Raw genomic sequence first — 16,899 nt, 5'->3', positions numbered from 1 at the left:
AGAGTCAGTTTCTGCAGGGAGACTGAAACCTGATATAGCAGATTAAAATATGCTGCAGTAATAAAGTCTTTGTAGTTCCTGCCCTTGGCAAAATCCCAGATGTGTTTTGGATCCAACCCAAAATTCTGAAAAGTTCTGTGGCCAAATATTTAAACTTTTTTGAATAATTCATGGCAACGATAAATGTTGACCTCTTCTCAAAAGATACACGAACAGACTGAATATATTTGTAATAGTTCCTAGCACTAATAATAACAACAGCTTTTATAATTTTGTACATCTGATGCAGGCGTATTCCTGAAATTTCAAGACTGATTCTCATAAACAGTTTTCTGTATATTTTCCAGACTACTGACAGATTTGCAGTTATTACACAGCCAGTAACTGTGTGCCTTCGTCCCCTCGGTGTTTCCTGCATATGTATGCGAGTGAAATGAAAAAGAAAGACCTGAACCGTGTTGATTTTTATTTCAAAAGATGATCAGATGGAAAAACGAGAAAATTATAACAACATAATTAACATTGAGTGGACATACTGGTTCCAAATGTACACTTTATTTTAAACAAAAGTACAAAAACAAACGTCAGATATTTACAATACTTGCATGGCAATGTTCACTTTCTTTGGTCATTCTTCCAATTGGATGGTTTTACACAAGGTAGGCAACAAACAGCAGCTTGGGGGGGGTCTGAGATTATCACATGCTGAATATATTATTCAACCAGACACAGAGCAAACTACTGATGACTCAGAACTTAATTACGTTTTTGTAAAGTCTGCAAGCAATTTATCAATGGTTTAAATCCAAGATATGAGTTATGTGACCATTATTGAATGTGCCTACCAGGATATTTAGTCTTGTACAATATAAATAGCAAAAAGGAAAAGTAAAATCACATACTTCACAACTACATCCTGGCCTTGATACTTTTTCAATTTCATTAAATGCTCTTGAGGGACCAAAACTGTGACATGTACAGCTGCAGGTATTTCATCGTATTCTACACAAACTCGACATGAAACATGAACCGTAGTGCACATCACAAACTTAAGCTGTTACAGGTAGATTTTTAAAAGAAGGCAAACATATCATAAAGGCTACTTTAAGACAAACATCCTGCTCACTGGGTGTCCTTGATTACAGAATTATGCCACAGCTATATAATGAACAATCATACCTCAACACTGATGGGAGCACAAACTGATAACGGACTTACGGCCTTGACAGATAAACTAAAAATATCCTTTTCCCTCACTGCTATTTTCTTAGAGAGAAGCATGAAAGTAAACAATGGCTTCTGATGCAAAAACTATGCGTGCAGCCAAACTACAGTCAATAAAAGAAGATTTAAACCGTGCTATACATTCTCCCAATAATCTACCTGCTTGTGTTGTTAGGTGGTTACGCTGACTGTGAAGAATGTCAGAAAAAGACAAAGGCAAAATTAACAGAGTTTCTGTCATTTTCTCCCCTGGTTACACACAATGCAATAATAAAAAAATAATAATGATAGAAAAAAAAAAAACATTGTGAAACATCATCTCCTTGCTGAAATGCAACATCTAAAACTAATGCTAATACCCTTAGCCCTTTCAGGAATTTCTCAATTTCTCAGCTTTTTTTTTTTTTTTTTTTTTTTTTTTTTTACACCAGAATGAACAAATCGAAATAATGACACTAATCAACATTTATGACCCCGATATTGAAGGCAGAGGTTGTTCGACTGTGATGGTGTGAAACTTAAAAAAACAAACAAACAAACAAGCACCCCTCCCCCCTTCAAAAAAAAAACAAACAAACAAAAAAACAATGGTATTAATGTCCCTTGGTCCCTGCTATGTCCCGAGGGCCGAAAGAGTCGAACACAGACTAATGCGGGCCTACACATCCTTACATCAAAGGCAACTGGTCTAGTAGTGATTTTGCATTTTTTTCAGCTTTCCAATTTCCATTCTAACAAACATGAATCCTAATAGTAGACAAGTTTACACAAGTATCAGTAGTGCAGACAGGTTATGTATATCACATACAGTATCCATTCTTTTTTTTTTCTTTCTTCCTTTTTTTTAGGAATGGGAGTGAGGAGTGAGGGGTCGATGGGCTCGGGGAGATGTTTGGATATGCTTTTTTAGTAAAATTCTCCCTGAAACCAAATCCAAACGGTCTTCATCCCAGTGTACTCCCCCCCCCCCCCCACACACACACACACACAAAAACAGAGGTGAAGAGAAATGTGCAAAAGTTCCATGTTCTCACTGGAAGGAAAAGATTAAAACGGGGTTATTTTTAATATTTGTTTTTTTTTTATAAAAGAGAATCACCTCATCAATCTTTATATCTGCATGGTGGAAATGTTTTGCTCTACCTTTCACATCAAGAACAGTTGCTGTTTCTTTACACCTCAGCTTTTTGGCTGTTCTCCTCCACCTTCTCCTCCAGCTTTTTCTCCTCCTCAGAAGACCCGCACTCCTTCTCACCAGTCTTCCAGCTTCCTTGCCTGTTTAGATTCAAATATGGTTCACAGTAAAGCAGTGCTTGCATGATGGTATGATGGCGTGATGCTTACACGTGTGCAGAATAATGTATATGAATGGCTGAGTTTTGACTGGTACTGTATTATAAGCTGTCCATTTGGACTTCATGGAAGCTATTCAACTACAGCTCCTGTGTACTTACACTACTAACTTTGTGTGGTCACAATCAATCAAGAGCAAAGTTCCCTAATTTGGCAAATGGAAGACTGATTAACAAGCAAGCAAAGTGGAGCACTGCCCAAGTACCCAAGACTCTAATTGTCCTTAAAAGCCCCCAAATTAACTGCAATGATTTTTTTTCATTAATTTTAGCATGTATTCTAATTTGTTAATTCATTTGGAGGAACTGCCGAATGTGAGATCAGAAGAGCAATACAAGGTTAGCTTAGCATGAATACTGATTCTGGCTGTGTCCAAATGTTTGCCTAACAGCATGTCTAACCCACACTGGCATCCACAATAGGGACAAAGCCACTGAGTCATATTTCTTAATCTTTTATTCAGGTGTTCTCCGTCCCACAGGTGTATAAAATCAAGCTTCTAGGTGTCTGTGAACGGGTTATTCTAAAGAGCTCACAGAATTCCAGTTTGAACTTAATTTGAAAATTAAAAGCTAAAGAGCAAAAATAATAATCTCTGCTTTTACTGTGAGGTTTGCGAGCAGTGACTTTTTGCAGGTTTGCTATCAACACGGGTTCCCTGGACACCAGGCACAGATACCAGGCGGTCAGTGCAAGTGGCCCAAATATAGTCTGCCTTGTAAGCCCTTGTGAAACTGTATTTCCACATTAGACAGTTTTGAGTCTTAATGTTAAGTCCAAGTTTATATTTACTGCACAGCTTTGAGCATGATAATATTTTTCTTGTAACTCTCAGTAACTGATAATTGGAATATTTACCCAAATGTCAAACTATTGCATAAATTGTACTTTTATTGCAAAATCGCATCACATGTACATTAATAAATTACTTCTGATATTTGCTGAAAATCGAGTTTTCCACTGGGGTTTTCCTGCACAACTATCTCTAAGTTTACAGAGAAAGAGAATAAGAGAAAATATCCAATGAGTGGCAGTTCTCTGGGTGAAAACGGCTTGTTGATGCCGGAGGTCAGAGGATAATAGCCAGACTGCTTTGAGTTTATAGGAAGGCAACGCTAACTGAAATAACCACTGGACCTGTGTGACGCTATCAAGTGAATATGGACCAAAATCTCTGAGGAATGTTTCCATCAATCTATGCTACAAAGAATTAAGCAACTCTAAAAGTAAAAGGACATCCAGTGCTAGCAAGGTGTACCTAAGAAACTGACTGATAAGTGTATGTCACACAAAGCTTTTTCACGTTGTGTGCTTAATTGCTTTCTGCTACATGAACACTCCACATACCTGTACTTTTCAGTAAGAATAAAATGAATCTAAATAAAAACAGTCAGAATGGAAATAGAAAAGGAGCTTTTAGCAACAGCCAAATACACAGACACTGTGTATTTAATGAGGCGGCCCACGTGGATCTAAAGTTGGTCTAAATGGGACTAAATGTGAGAAAGCATTTGACAGATGACGCTCCTGTTAACACTGGGCTGCTGGTGAACTTTACAAATATTATTATGCAACAATACTTGTTTAAATGCATTTCTTACTTGGATTTCTTTGTGTAAACCCAGTATGCCAGCCCTATAACCACTGTGGCGATGAGGAGACCCACTATAACACCAACCACCAATCTGGTTTGGTCACCGTCTTCTGACTGGTCTGTAAGAAAGATAAAACAAAAATATAAGAGACATGAGAGACATATTTTTGTATGCAGCTCCGGCCTGGATAGAAAAAAAAAAAAACTATTATGTGCACTAAATGCATTGATGAATGGACACATCCGCACTGTGCATGATTATGACTCATTGATTTGAATGTTAATGGCAGCAATCCCCTGTTTAATTTTGTCAGTGGGACTATGAACAATGTTGACATCTTGTCAGGATGCTGGTAGCTTCATTCCTCTTATTCCTTCATAACTGTATTTATTTTAAAGAAGCGCACTGTCTAAACATTGGGTTTTTTCCTGCTTTACAGTCCAAGGTGTTGCTAAAGATAAATATTTGATAAAGAGCCTTCTTTTGGTGAGCAACATTCGATTCCCCCATAGTCTTTTGTCAACCCACTTTCTATTGTTTCTTACAAGCAAGAAGACCGCTCCAACTTACCTTGTTTATCCATTCTCACCTCCTCAATTACTGAAATCAGATATGAAATAACATTAACGTCCAACCAAAAAGGAAAGAAAAAAAAAACAAAACAAAAACAAGCGTGACGTCCAGAAATATTACTACTCTACATCTACTCTACATTGCATGCAAATAGTTCCAAGAGGAAACAGATTAAATCCAGCATCCCAACACACACCCACTGAGCGAGGGCGGAAGGAAAAAGACCCAATGTGAAATGCCATCCCAAACACACAGGAATGAATACTCAAGGGAGAACAAATATACAACAAATATAAACACACTTGGACACTTTCAGACAAGAGTGTGGACTAAGTGCTAAGCGCATGCATTAATTACACTTTGACAGTGATTTTTTGTGTCTACTGGATTCATCCTGTATTTAACAATATTTTTTCTACTTTCTCATCTGGGGTCTAAATGTCCAAAATAATTGATTTAACAACTCTCAAATGGTGTGCAATGCCATAACTCTACACACACACACACAAATCCTAAATCAGGTGGATTTACCCTGGTGTACATACCTGCTACAATATTGTCGTATTGTCAAAGCATGTAAACGTTATGTCAAGTTAACATGCAGATGGAAGAAGTTAGATAAGACGGCAGGAAAACAGTTAAAAGGCAGATTACTGAGTAAGAATTCAGGAAAAAGACGAAGCCGGGGAAGGTAAAAAGGACCAAATCATGACTTTGTACTTACAAGACGACACATTTATAGCTCTGGAATCATTGCCAAACTCATTGGTCACTGTACAAGAGACAGTTAGATTTGCAGAGGGCACAACTTTGATCTTGTGTGTTATCTTTCCATTGATGAAAGGACTTTCATCAAGCTGAATAACGAGACAGAGAGAGAGAAGAAACAAATGTTAATATTTACACATTTCAGCCGGATGATTTGAAGATTTTCACCATGAGGGGGCGATGTTGGACCAATAAGTGAGTCAGCTCTTCCATGACAAAGAAACAACGTGTATGCCTTTGGGTATAGACTCCAGAGTCTCAGAGGAAAACCCCAGACACAAAGACAAACTGCCAACACCCTTTTCATATCCTCTACATATACAAGAGGACGTAGCATTTTTGTAAATACCTATAACGTAGCTTGTATTCAAGTCTTCACAGTTTTCCAAATAGGATGTATTAATTGGGGGAAAATTAGAAAATTGTTTAAATGTGTTGTCTTCAAAATACATTTTTCTTGACTGAAAGAGTTCTGCGTTTTTTGTTTTTTTTTCGGAGTCAATTAATGATTACAGGTTCAGGTTTTTAAGGTTACTCTCGTGCTTAGACAATGACTGAAAGGGCTGAAAAGAACTGCAACCATCCTGCGCACACCCCCGGGTTTATATGTAATTCATACCGCTTCACTGAGTGACTCTGCTATCAGTGTGCACACAGGTAGACTATGGAAACAAAGGGGAAAAAAGAAGTTCCATTTAAAAAACAGACAATTTTTGTTCTTGTGACAGTTTGGTGGAAAATACTGTGTTTGAGCCTCGGGGAAAATGAAGAAATGTACTCTTTCGAAACACTGACCACAACCGCCTGAACCAGATAAGTTCACAAGTGTGACAGCTGGGGAAAATACTAACAGTGCAAAACTGCCATGCACATAACAGGGAGTATTCACTCACTGTGCAGCAAAAAGGGAGAGGGGCAAACAAAAAGCGAAGCAAGAGCTATCTCTGGACAAAGACAATAGTAGGAGGCTTAAACACACAGCCTCTGTTTAGCCACACCTTCACATTTCTGCTGATGGTATTCAGAGGTTTGCTGTAAGAAAAATGGCACTATGTTTTAAACCCATACAACTCTATATGTGATTTTATTTAAAATTAATTTCACCTGCTACAAGCCATGTATAATATCTGTTGGCTACTGTGTAGACAACATTCAAATGCTCTGATCTAAAGATGCAAATGAAATTTTTACTGCAGGACAAACCTGTTGCCATCTTACATAGGAGGACCAATGTGAGGATGAATTTCTATGACAACCAGTATTGATTCACCAACAAAGGAGTAATGCTTTCAAGGGAAAATGGGACAGAAACACTCAAAGTGCTCTGAATGATTTTATATAGCTCAAAAACCTTATCGCAGTCTCAAGAGTATCACAGGGTGGAGGAGGGCAGGGTGTGGAGGTCATTTGTTAAAGCCAATACCCATCTTGTTATTTTAACAAATAAATTGTTATGCCAAACTGTGAATGAAAACAAGTGCGTTAACAAGCACATAAGGGGGGAACTGTTTCTTCCTAAGCTGCCACTGAGAAATCGCCTGTCATGACCGGACGGGTTGCAACTACCCCGGATGACAGTGTGATAAATTCTGTTGTCCTGTGACTGAAATTAGACATCAACTACAGCAGTCTGACATACAGGTACAAGTTTTGCGATTGCTTATTAAAATAAAGAGCAATGCCAGCTTCACTGCCTGTTGGTGTCAACAAGTATAAGAATGCAGATTTCAGCAATAAAATTATAATCACGAGATAAATGAAGCAATATTTAAGCTTCTATTTTTTGGGGAATAGCCCATCCATGTATTTAAATTCACTAATTATCTTACTTAATTAGCTTACTTATGGCAGCTTTATTATTTATGGTGGAGTGCGTTATGCATAGACTGGATTCAGACTGCCTTTCTACAGAACATGGAAAATGATTCACAGGAAATGATGCTGCTTTACTGCTGCCAAATAACTCAAAACAAATTACAGTAAAAAAGCAACTGTTAATAACAGTTAACAGCTGTTCAAAGACTGCTGTGATATTAAATGGCACAATAATCAAAAGCACTGGCATCAAGGGGGTGCTGATACACTGTAAACCCAGATTTTGATTCCACTTAAAAATATTGAGTTCATATTACTTAAAATTTCCTAGAATGTGAACATTACTTGTTAATGCTGAGTAGACTGTACTTTTTGATGGTCTATCTTATTGTAATCATGTGTTTGAGTTCAAACAACTTAATATCATCAAGTTTTGCACCTGCTAAAAATCTAGTTTAAACACAGAGGCCTAATGCGCAGCTGCATGGTGGCACAATGGTTAGCAGTGCTACCTCACAGGTAGAATACCATCTAGAAGGTCTGGGTTCAATTCCGGCTTGGCCCAGGCTTCTCGCTGTTTGGAATAGTTGACATTTGGTGTTTTTGTTCACAACGCTCTCTCGTATAGTTTTTTTTATTGTTCCATGGACAAATGTTATTTGTAAATGTTAATGTACCAGCATTCAGCAGGGCTGAGTTTTATTATGTTTATTTATCAAATTTAAACAGACACAGTTCAACACTGTAAAAAATATTCATGTTACTTGGCAGCATGGTGGCGTGTTGGTTAGCACTGCGGCCTCACGGCTAAAATAGCTTTCTGATAGTCTGGGTTCAATTCCACCTTAGCCTGGGACTCTTGCTGTGTGAAGTTTGTGTGTTTGTATGGGTTTCCTCCCACAATCTCAAGATGTGCAGTTACTGGGGTTAGCTTAATTGGTCTCTTTAAATTGCCCACAGGTGTGAATGGTTGTCTGTGTCAGCCCTGCAACAGGCTGGTGACCTGTACGGGGTGTGCTCTGCATCTTACTGCCTTGGCAGCTGGGATGGGCTCCCACCCCCACACAAACATGAAAAGGATAGGGGAATTGATTGATCAAAAGACATTTTATTTTTTCATGAACTATAAAAGATAAGTTTGGTCAATTAGAACATGCAATTTAGTTCAATTGGAAATGGAGTAGTGCTTACTTAACAAGCTGAGTTAAATGAACTGTTTCATTACTTAAAAAGGCAACGAGTTACCTTGGTTTTTTTAAGTAGATTCAACTTATCCGGGTTTACAGTGTAGAAGCCGCAGGATGAATTCTGAATTGTACATGGCTATACTCAGATTGCTCAGATTCAGCGAAACGCTGCAAAACTGATCAGACAGCTCTTCACAGAGCAAATGAATAATGACCCAAAGCAAAATGCAAAAGCAACCCAGGAGTTTCTCAAGACAAAGAACTGAGATATTCTCCAATGACCGAGTCAGTCAACTGATCTAAGCTCAATAGAGCACGCTTTTCAGCTACTAAAGACAAAACTGGAGGCAGAAGGACTCACAAACTAGCAGAGCATCTCAAGGGAGGAAACAGCATTTGCTGATGTCATGGGTTGTAGATTTCAGAGAGTCATTGGCTGCAAAGGATTTTTATCCAAGTATTAAAAACAATCCTTATATTTAAAATTATGGTAGTTTGTCCAATTACTTTTGATTCTCTGAAAATGCATGACTATGTATAAAAATAGTTGTAATTCCTAACCAGTTAATGAAATACTTTTGAGAAACCCCTTGAATTAAAACTGAAAGTTGGTGCATCAATCGCACCTTGGTTGTCTGAGTTAAAATCCACTGTGGTGGTTTACAGAGGCCAAATTGTGGACCTAACAGTAGCCCCCAACTTCCAGGGAAACTGACTTGTAGCCAAGCAAAATATCTGGTTTTCTACCAAAAAAGAAGCCCTGCATTTGCAATGTGCTGACAGCAGCTATACTCACACTGTGTAAAAATGAACACATCTCCCTCATGACCCTGGTGTAGATTTCATAAACAAGCTTACCTTCAGTACCAGTAGATACATTGATATTTTGCATTCACCATTTGTAAATGATTCGTTTATGTATCGATCTAGAAGAGCCTGCTTTAAACTGTGTTGGCATTTTCACAGAATCTTGTGAAGCCTCTAAGATGCCTGTCATCGCCAACCATAAAGCAACCTTTACCATAGCAAAACTAATAACTGACTGTACTGATCTTGAACAACATTTGTAACTATAGAAATAATGTATGTTTCTTTCACGGTCTCCTACAGTCTGACAGAGGTTTTTTCTGCGAGTTTTTTTCGTGCCAGCACAGGAGGAGTGAACACATAAAATGAATCTTGTATGTGTTGTTAGATAAAATTAATGGATATGACCTTCAGAACAATTATCCGAGGATAAATTTCCTGTAATTCTGATAAAGCGTAAACCTCCAAGTGTGTGCGAATACGTACCAAAGTGCCATTAATGCTCCAGGAAACAGCTGGCTTTGGGGAACCTTCAGCCTCACAAATCAAGACTTTATGCTGGCCGTCCTTACTGCGATCTTTGGACAGTTGCTTGATAACCGGAGCACCTGTAAGGGAACAGAAATCTTCAGCTACCTTTGAATTAACAAATGATTTACAGAAGCAAGGAAAATCAGCAAGCCAGTCAAAAGGAAAATAATCCTACCAATTAGCATGCTCTGTCTTATTATTTTAATTTTTTTGTAATTTACACAGAAAATAAAGTATTAAAAAAAAAAAAAGATGTGGCTCTGAGTAATCATTTCCCAGGTTTAAAAAGCTGAACTAAAATATGGTCATTTTCATTTTTTGTAAAACCTTTATTCCTTATAATGAGAAAAAAAATACAGAGTGGGTGATAATAGAGGAACTGAGTGATAGAGAGTCAAAAGTTGTGTCATATATTCACGTATCCGGATCATATCCAGTTCTAATATAACGTCCATGGACAATAGTGATATATGTCTTAATGCAACAAATGACGATGATGTGTCTTTTTTCAGCTGAGATATGACCAAGAATATGCATTTAATGGAGTTTCACATTTTATCAGACTGGTAGTTTTGCTGTAATATTGTTACAAACTAACAGAAACATAAAAAGATACCAAAACACAGTACCCCGTTCTGTTTCCCCCCTCCAGGGGCGGGGCAATTACTGTGCAAGCTTTAAGCTGCTATTTTTAACCTCTGGACAAAGTCTGGCTATTTCCATCCATTTTAAAGCTCAGCAAACTGCCTGCTGGCTGCATAACTTCATATGTGACTCAGAGTAATACAAATCTTCTCATCCCACAGTGGTTCTTCTTTAAACCCTTACCTTCAACAGTAAGATCAAAAGAAGCTTTCCGGCTGATGACTCCAATTGTCACGCTGCATTCATAGTGACCAGAGTCCGAGTAAGCGAGCTTGGCAAACTCTGGCTTTTTGTTCAGTTTAACATTATTCTGAAATAAATCAAGAGAATATCAGCACTGTCAATGACAACCACAAACCTGAATGATTGGAGCTTTGTTATATAAAAGATTGCTTCTACCTTTGTCCAGAAGACCTTTGCTTCTTCGGAAGAATCAATCTGGAGACTCAGATTCAAGGCCTCACCAGCACGCTTGACAATATTCCCAGAGGGGCTTAAATTGATGTCTAGGTCTGAAAAGAGGAGAGGATGGCGAAAAGATGGTTCAGAGGCCTGTTAAGGGTCAAAACATTTCTGTTGTTAACCATATAACACTGCAGTTGGCTCACAGCCCTGCAGATGCAGCTTATTAGAGGCAATGCAGTTGACACAACAATTTCTCCACAAATCACAAGAAGACAGTCTGGCAAAGAGAGATATTAGGACTTTTCTCTGGAAAAGTTTTTTGCTCTTGTAGCAAATAAGACTGCGGGAAGAAATGGAAATTGTTCTGACGATGAAGGTCTGTTGGGTAAAGCTGTAGTAATTTCTACTCATAAAGAAATGATCTTACAGTTGACTGTGATGTTCTTGATTGCTTCCATTGAGGGGTTATCAATTAGAGAGCACTTGTATTGGCCGGTGGTGTCACGTGAGACATTTGTGATGGTGTAGGTATCCGTGTTTTCCGCTTTCACTAACTCCCCCTGGAAAAAAGACAAACAGTCAAAACAGCACCATTTCATTTATGTTGCTGAGGATAAAAGAGCGAATAAATACATTTTAGATGAAGTAAGCAGGGGTTAGAATGAACTGAAGGGAATTTCAAAGCGTTTAATGAGATACCTTAAGGTGAAAGTTAAAGCTGGTAGGAGCTGGGTTACCATCTGCCACACACTTCAAAGTCAAGTTGTCTCCCTCTACAAGCCGGTTCTGAGCATTGACCTGAAGGACGATGTTCTCCGTGGAGTCTGTGCAGAAAATAGGAGAGAGAAAATCAGAGGGGCGGAGGTGGAGGGTGTAACAAGTGGAGCGTGCTCCCCAACCAGCTGAATGCAATGGGAGTGCACTCATCGACTGTGTCAGCACGCTACAGAGAGCTCTAACTTTGTGCCTCGGTATTGGTTATGACCAACTTCAAAATGCAGCAGAGGAGGTGGTTGAATTGCAGTCATAATTTGAGGCACTCAACCAAACAATCCTTTCAAAGCTCAGTGTTTCTGCTCCATCTAAGGCAAAGTCTTTCAAGAATTTCTTGAAAGAAAGTGTTCCAGCACTGATAAGTTCTACTTTGGGCCGTGTTGAGCAGGAAACTTCAATATTTAATGCTGCACTCGGTATAAATCTCAGAATCCGCACCTCATTTTTCAACTTGCACCATCAAAAGGTGTCGTTACCCCTGTCTGCCTTGACTGGAAGTGAAAGAATTATAGAAAAAAAATGCTAATGTAGTCTCAAAAAAACACAGAGATAGAATAGAATAGAATAGAACTTTATTGTCATTATACATACAATGAAATTAATCATTATACAACAAGTTATATAACGACATTCCATCACAATATAACGAAATGGGTATTTCGTTATATTGTCTGAATACAGTTGTAAAATGTCTCTTGGTCTTCTTATGGATCAGGAGCCGCTGCTGCGTTACATGCGTGATCTTGCAGAAGCTTGACTTCTATTAAACAGCGAGACTTCTACTCCCTTTCACTCCATTTTGAAATTCTTGTCGTGCCACGTAAAATGAGCTGTTTTCTCACCAAAAAGCAAAATTTCATCAACAGCAAAATTTCATCAACAGAAACATACCCACTTTAATTATTGAAGCCAAGAAATGAAAACACCACCACTATTTCATTTGTGTCAATACTTTAAAAAAAATGTGAATAAAACATGTTTGTAATTCTCATTGGGGAGGAAACACAGACATCAGTGAGAAGAATCTCGAACACATCAACCCGATATAAAACAGACGTCCTGAGGGTGGGGGAAAAAAAAGTCCTGTTGGACCAATTTATATATTTTCAACATATTGGACACATTCATACAATACTTTCTCTCTTCAATATTGCACCAATGCAGTGAAATACACTACTGTGCAAAAGTCTTGAGTCACCTCTTATTCCTTTGTATTCTGCAAGAAAAATGGGAAATGTGTGCAGTGATTTATTTAAACAGTTGCAACCCTACATGTAAATGCAGTATGGAAGGCAAAAACAAAGTTTGCACAGCTCTAATGAGCTTGAAGGTCAGCATTTTGTATGACCACCTCTATTCTTCAACACAGCCTGAACTCTTTTTGCCAAGTTTTCCTGTAATTTCCTTAAGTAGTCTTCAGGAATAGTTCTCCAGGCTTCTTGAAGGACACTGAAAGCTCTTCTTCTTCGGATGATGGCTGCCTTTTGTTCTGTTCTCTGTCAATATAATCCCACACTGCTTCAATAATATTGAGGTCCAGCCTCTGGGGAGTTCAGTCCATGACTGACAGTGTTCCATTGTGTGTTTTTCTATCCAGGTATGCTTTTACTGCATTGGCAGTGTGTTCTCATGCTGAAAAATGAAGTTGTTGCCAATGTGACACTTTCCAGATGATATTGCATGGTGGATCAAAACCTGACTGTACTTTTCTGCATTCATGATTCCATCAATTTTGAAAAAATTCAAATTTGGATTAATCACTCCGTAAGACCTGCTGCCACTGATTTTCAGTCCAGTTCTTGTATAATTTGGCATACTCAGCCTTTTCTCTCTGTTTCCTTTCCTTAATAATGTCTTCTTGATAGCTGCTCTTCCACTGAGACCACTTCTGATGAGGTTTCAGGCGATGGATCAACTAAAGGACCAGATGCATCGCTAAGGTCTCAGATTTCTTAAATTAATAACGTTCAGATACTGTGAATCTGTTTTAGATTTTTTTTTAGGCCTGTCTCTTCTGGTGTGTGCCACTTCCTCAAAAAGGGCACACAACATGTGATATGCCAAGTTTTTTAGCTAACAGCTCTTTTTGGAATTACCTTGATGATGCAAAAATACTCTTTTATGTCTGTCCAACTGTGTTATCTTGTGCATAGTACTGCAGATATTCCAACTGCTTTTTTACTGTTGACCTGTCTAGTCACAGAGACAGCGAGCAATTAAATCTCACCCACAGTGGAGGGGAAGATTTTCATGACTCTCCACTTACTTTGCATAGAGTGAAGGTCACTCTTATAAGTTAAGTGAAAGCATTTTGACCATATGCAGCTTGTGTTATAGTGTAGTGTGGATAATTCACAGCGTTATGAGCAATATTATTATGTTGTGCCTTGCAGCTTGCTAAGACATACAATATCTTTGAGAGAGTTAACTAATACTCTGACATAGCAAAGTTGAATAGTTTTAGGCTGCTAGTTTCTGGCTTTAGTAGAATATTGTGGGTGTTGTTTTCATGAAGCATGAAGCTATTGTGATACAAGAAGAAACTTCCTTCAGGGTTGTAAGTTAACACAGAGCGTTCAGTGATTTCATGATGATCATCTTGCACGTTAACCCTTTCTTTCAATTCATAGATAAAAAAATGAAAGGTGGTAGAAAAAGTGTGCTCAATGACTCACAGGTGATAGTGAAGGTCACAGAAGAGGACACCAGCTCTTGACCTTCAGAGTGCTGAGATCTGCAGGTGAACCTGGCGTCCGTGTCTTCCTTCTTTGCAGAATACTCCAGTGTGGAGGTAGTGGTCGAGAGGCCAGTAACAGAGTCTACCAGAACAGAGGCTTGGATGGAAATCCCTAGACGCAAAACAAACAAGCACTGTCTGAAAACTCTAACAAGGAAAAAAAATATGCAATGACCAAAACACTGCACACACGCGCTGTCAGCGAGTGCAGCACAATTCATCACAGCAGAATAATTTACAGCAACTGTCCCTGTCAGAGAGAGAATAAAAACATCTGTGTATGTAATATTTATAAATGTCAATTCTTTTTACTTTTTAGAATTCAAAAACAACAAAAGGGATGGTGAATGCTCACCTTTCCCATCAGCCACCAGAGGTGTATTGTTCTTGAACCATGTGATGTTTGCAGGTGGGTTGGCATCTTTTGCAACACATTTTCCAAGCTATGAAGCAAAAAAACATAAAACATGATAGAAAAAATAGGCAAAAAAAGCAAACAAAGCAGACAGAATATTCATTAAAAAAATCAGCACTACATCACTCTTTAACTGGCCAAACATATGGGTGAATTTGATTTTTCTTTTTTTAAATGCCACTCTGGTATTTGAGGACTAAACAGTTTTCTATGCAACAGACCATGAAATGCCTAAAGCATTTATAAAGCCCCTCAAATCCTTTGGGTCTTTTAATTGTAGTACCAGAGAGATTTTTGCCCTTTACTAATTCATGAGAATCACTTCAAAGAAGTCATTACTACAGTAACAAGCACGGTCTCTGTTAGGCCTCAAGATACGTTAGCTCAAGTAAGGGATTTCCCTTCATGATTCATTGCTTAATATAATGCAAGCATTAAAATGTTTATCATTAAAAACTCCACCTTGGTAAGTCTTCCAATTGCTAGCTCCTCTGCTTTTTCAGAAATCTCCAGGCCTACCGGCGACTCTGTGGTTAAAAAACAGAAGTGGAAGTAAGGCTAGGTGTTGCTTCTGTCAGTCGTAGCACTTATACCAGGGCATTTTTAAAAGTTAATTCAGACTCACTGTGAATTAGGACATTAACTGGATATTCCAACACATCTCCAAGAGCCACCACCATGCAAGTGAAAGTGTGCTGGTCAGAGAGCTTGGCAGCAGAAAGCAGCAGGTTGAAGTTTTCGTCCATTCTCACACGGTCCTTGTATTCATCAGTGGGGATGATTGAGACATTCTGGTTTTTCTGTTTGGTCAGCAGGTTTCCTGGAACTCCCTCCCCTTTGTCCTGGAGAGCAGAGCATGCTTGTTATGTGTCTATCACATATGGCAGTGGCTTCGTGTTCAAATAAAAGCATGCAATGTTCGTGCAGTGTCATATGGAGGGACAGATGCATGGTCTAATGCACTCAGACTGGGTGTGGCTTGACTTCAGACACTGTAAGTGGGCGTCAGACCTGCTTAAGCATTTTGAGAACAATTGAACTCCACTGTGACTTACATATTTCCATTTAGTGATAGTGATGTCTTCTGCATTTGTGGCTCCAATGTTGCACGGGATCTTGATCGTTTCCCCATACAGGCCGATCACGGTCTCCAAAGAGGTGACTGTGAAAGAGAAAATCCAAAGGTACATTTTCAATTGCTTTCTAAGAATGGCTAATCTGGTCAGCTGCAACACAGCATGAATTATTAGGACAGAAAATTGAAATCCATTATTATTCTGAATGCTATACAGTGCCTCCTGTCTGCATGAATTTTACTGACATTCATCAATATCACTTAGAGCGCGCCTAAACACAAAAGGACAGCAGCTTCTATAGAATTCTGCTAATTTTTCAGCTCTCTTGGGGGAAAAAAAACCCAAAACAAAACAAAAAAGCAACCTTTCCTGCCCTAAATCTCATTCAAAACATTGCCATGGAGACAAAATGTTCAAGAGGGGGATGGGGGGAGGGTGCCAGCCGAAGTGTCTCAATGGGCTGCGATGAGGGGTTAGAGCCAAAGGGCTGCAGGGAAGAAGAGGCTGCCATGGCCCGACTGAAAATGAGGTGTTGCTCAGTTTTTCTGGCATTCAAATTTACATTTCAGACCGCTCGGAGTTCAGGCTGAGGTAAACGCACAAGTGGATGAGTGGAGGGATAAATCTGACAGCTAAAATCCAAAACAGCTCAAGAGCAGTTCAGTAACGTGTATGAGAAGAAAGCAGTGACCAGTCAGTTTCCATCTGCTGAAACAGGGACAAGTAATGTTTGTGTATTTTTTTTTTACAAGGAAAGTGCAAAACAATGAAGATCCTCCAATATTCTGCGTGCATTCAACCCTGAAATTGTCTGATTGTATTCGCGCACAAAAAACAGCTGCACACTAAAATGCCATTTCTGCACTGAAAAAAGTTATACTCTCACTTTCCCCCTGAACACATCACTTTTAAAGGTTTCCTCAGTGTGGTGCAGAGATGCACTGATGACTCATTTGAATCCTGTTTAAATGAAGGTAAATACTTTTCCATTGTT

The 16,899-nt window shown here is 38.8% G+C and overlaps 1 protein-coding gene across 3 annotated transcripts in view; it reads right to left on the bottom strand.

The window, feature by feature from the left end:
* Nucleotides 1-536: 536 nt before the first annotated feature.
* Nucleotides 537-16,899, bottom strand: part of LOC115791186 (CD166 antigen homolog) — a 46,608-nt gene continuing 30,245 nt past the window's right edge. The window contains exons 2-16 of one of the 3 annotated variants that reach the window (XM_030745316.1): nt 15,885-15,991; nt 15,455-15,671; nt 15,292-15,356; nt 14,770-14,857; nt 14,353-14,526; nt 11,603-11,727; nt 11,331-11,463; nt 10,898-11,010; nt 10,682-10,808; nt 9,809-9,930; nt 5,470-5,602; nt 4,743-4,772; nt 4,179-4,290; nt 2,368-2,499; nt 537-2,257 (exon numbers count right to left, since the gene is read on the bottom strand). In XM_030745316.1, the coding sequence (XP_030601176.1) occupies nt 2,397-2,499; nt 4,179-4,290; nt 4,743-4,772; nt 5,470-5,602; nt 9,809-9,930; nt 10,682-10,808; nt 10,898-11,010; nt 11,331-11,463; nt 11,603-11,727; nt 14,353-14,526; nt 14,770-14,857; nt 15,292-15,356; nt 15,455-15,671; nt 15,885-15,991 (1,649 nt within the window). In that variant the 3' untranslated portion in view covers nt 537-2,257; nt 2,368-2,396. Of the gene's footprint in view, nt 2,258-2,367; nt 2,500-4,178; nt 4,291-4,742; nt 4,778-5,469; nt 5,603-9,808; nt 9,931-10,681; nt 10,809-10,897; nt 11,011-11,330; nt 11,464-11,602; nt 11,728-14,352; nt 14,527-14,769; nt 14,858-15,291; nt 15,357-15,454; nt 15,672-15,884; nt 15,992-16,899 lie in introns of all 3 variants that reach the window. The other 2 variants (XM_030745315.1, XM_030745317.1) reach the window with 2 other exon arrangements.

The sequence above is a fragment of the Archocentrus centrarchus genome, chromosome 13 (assembly GCF_007364275.1).
Source record: "Archocentrus centrarchus isolate MPI-CPG fArcCen1 chromosome 13, fArcCen1, whole genome shotgun sequence".
Lineage (NCBI taxonomy): Eukaryota > Metazoa > Chordata > Actinopteri > Cichliformes > Cichlidae > Archocentrus > Archocentrus centrarchus.
Note: the sequence above shows the minus strand (reverse complement) of the source record. Positions and strands in the feature narration are given on the sequence as shown.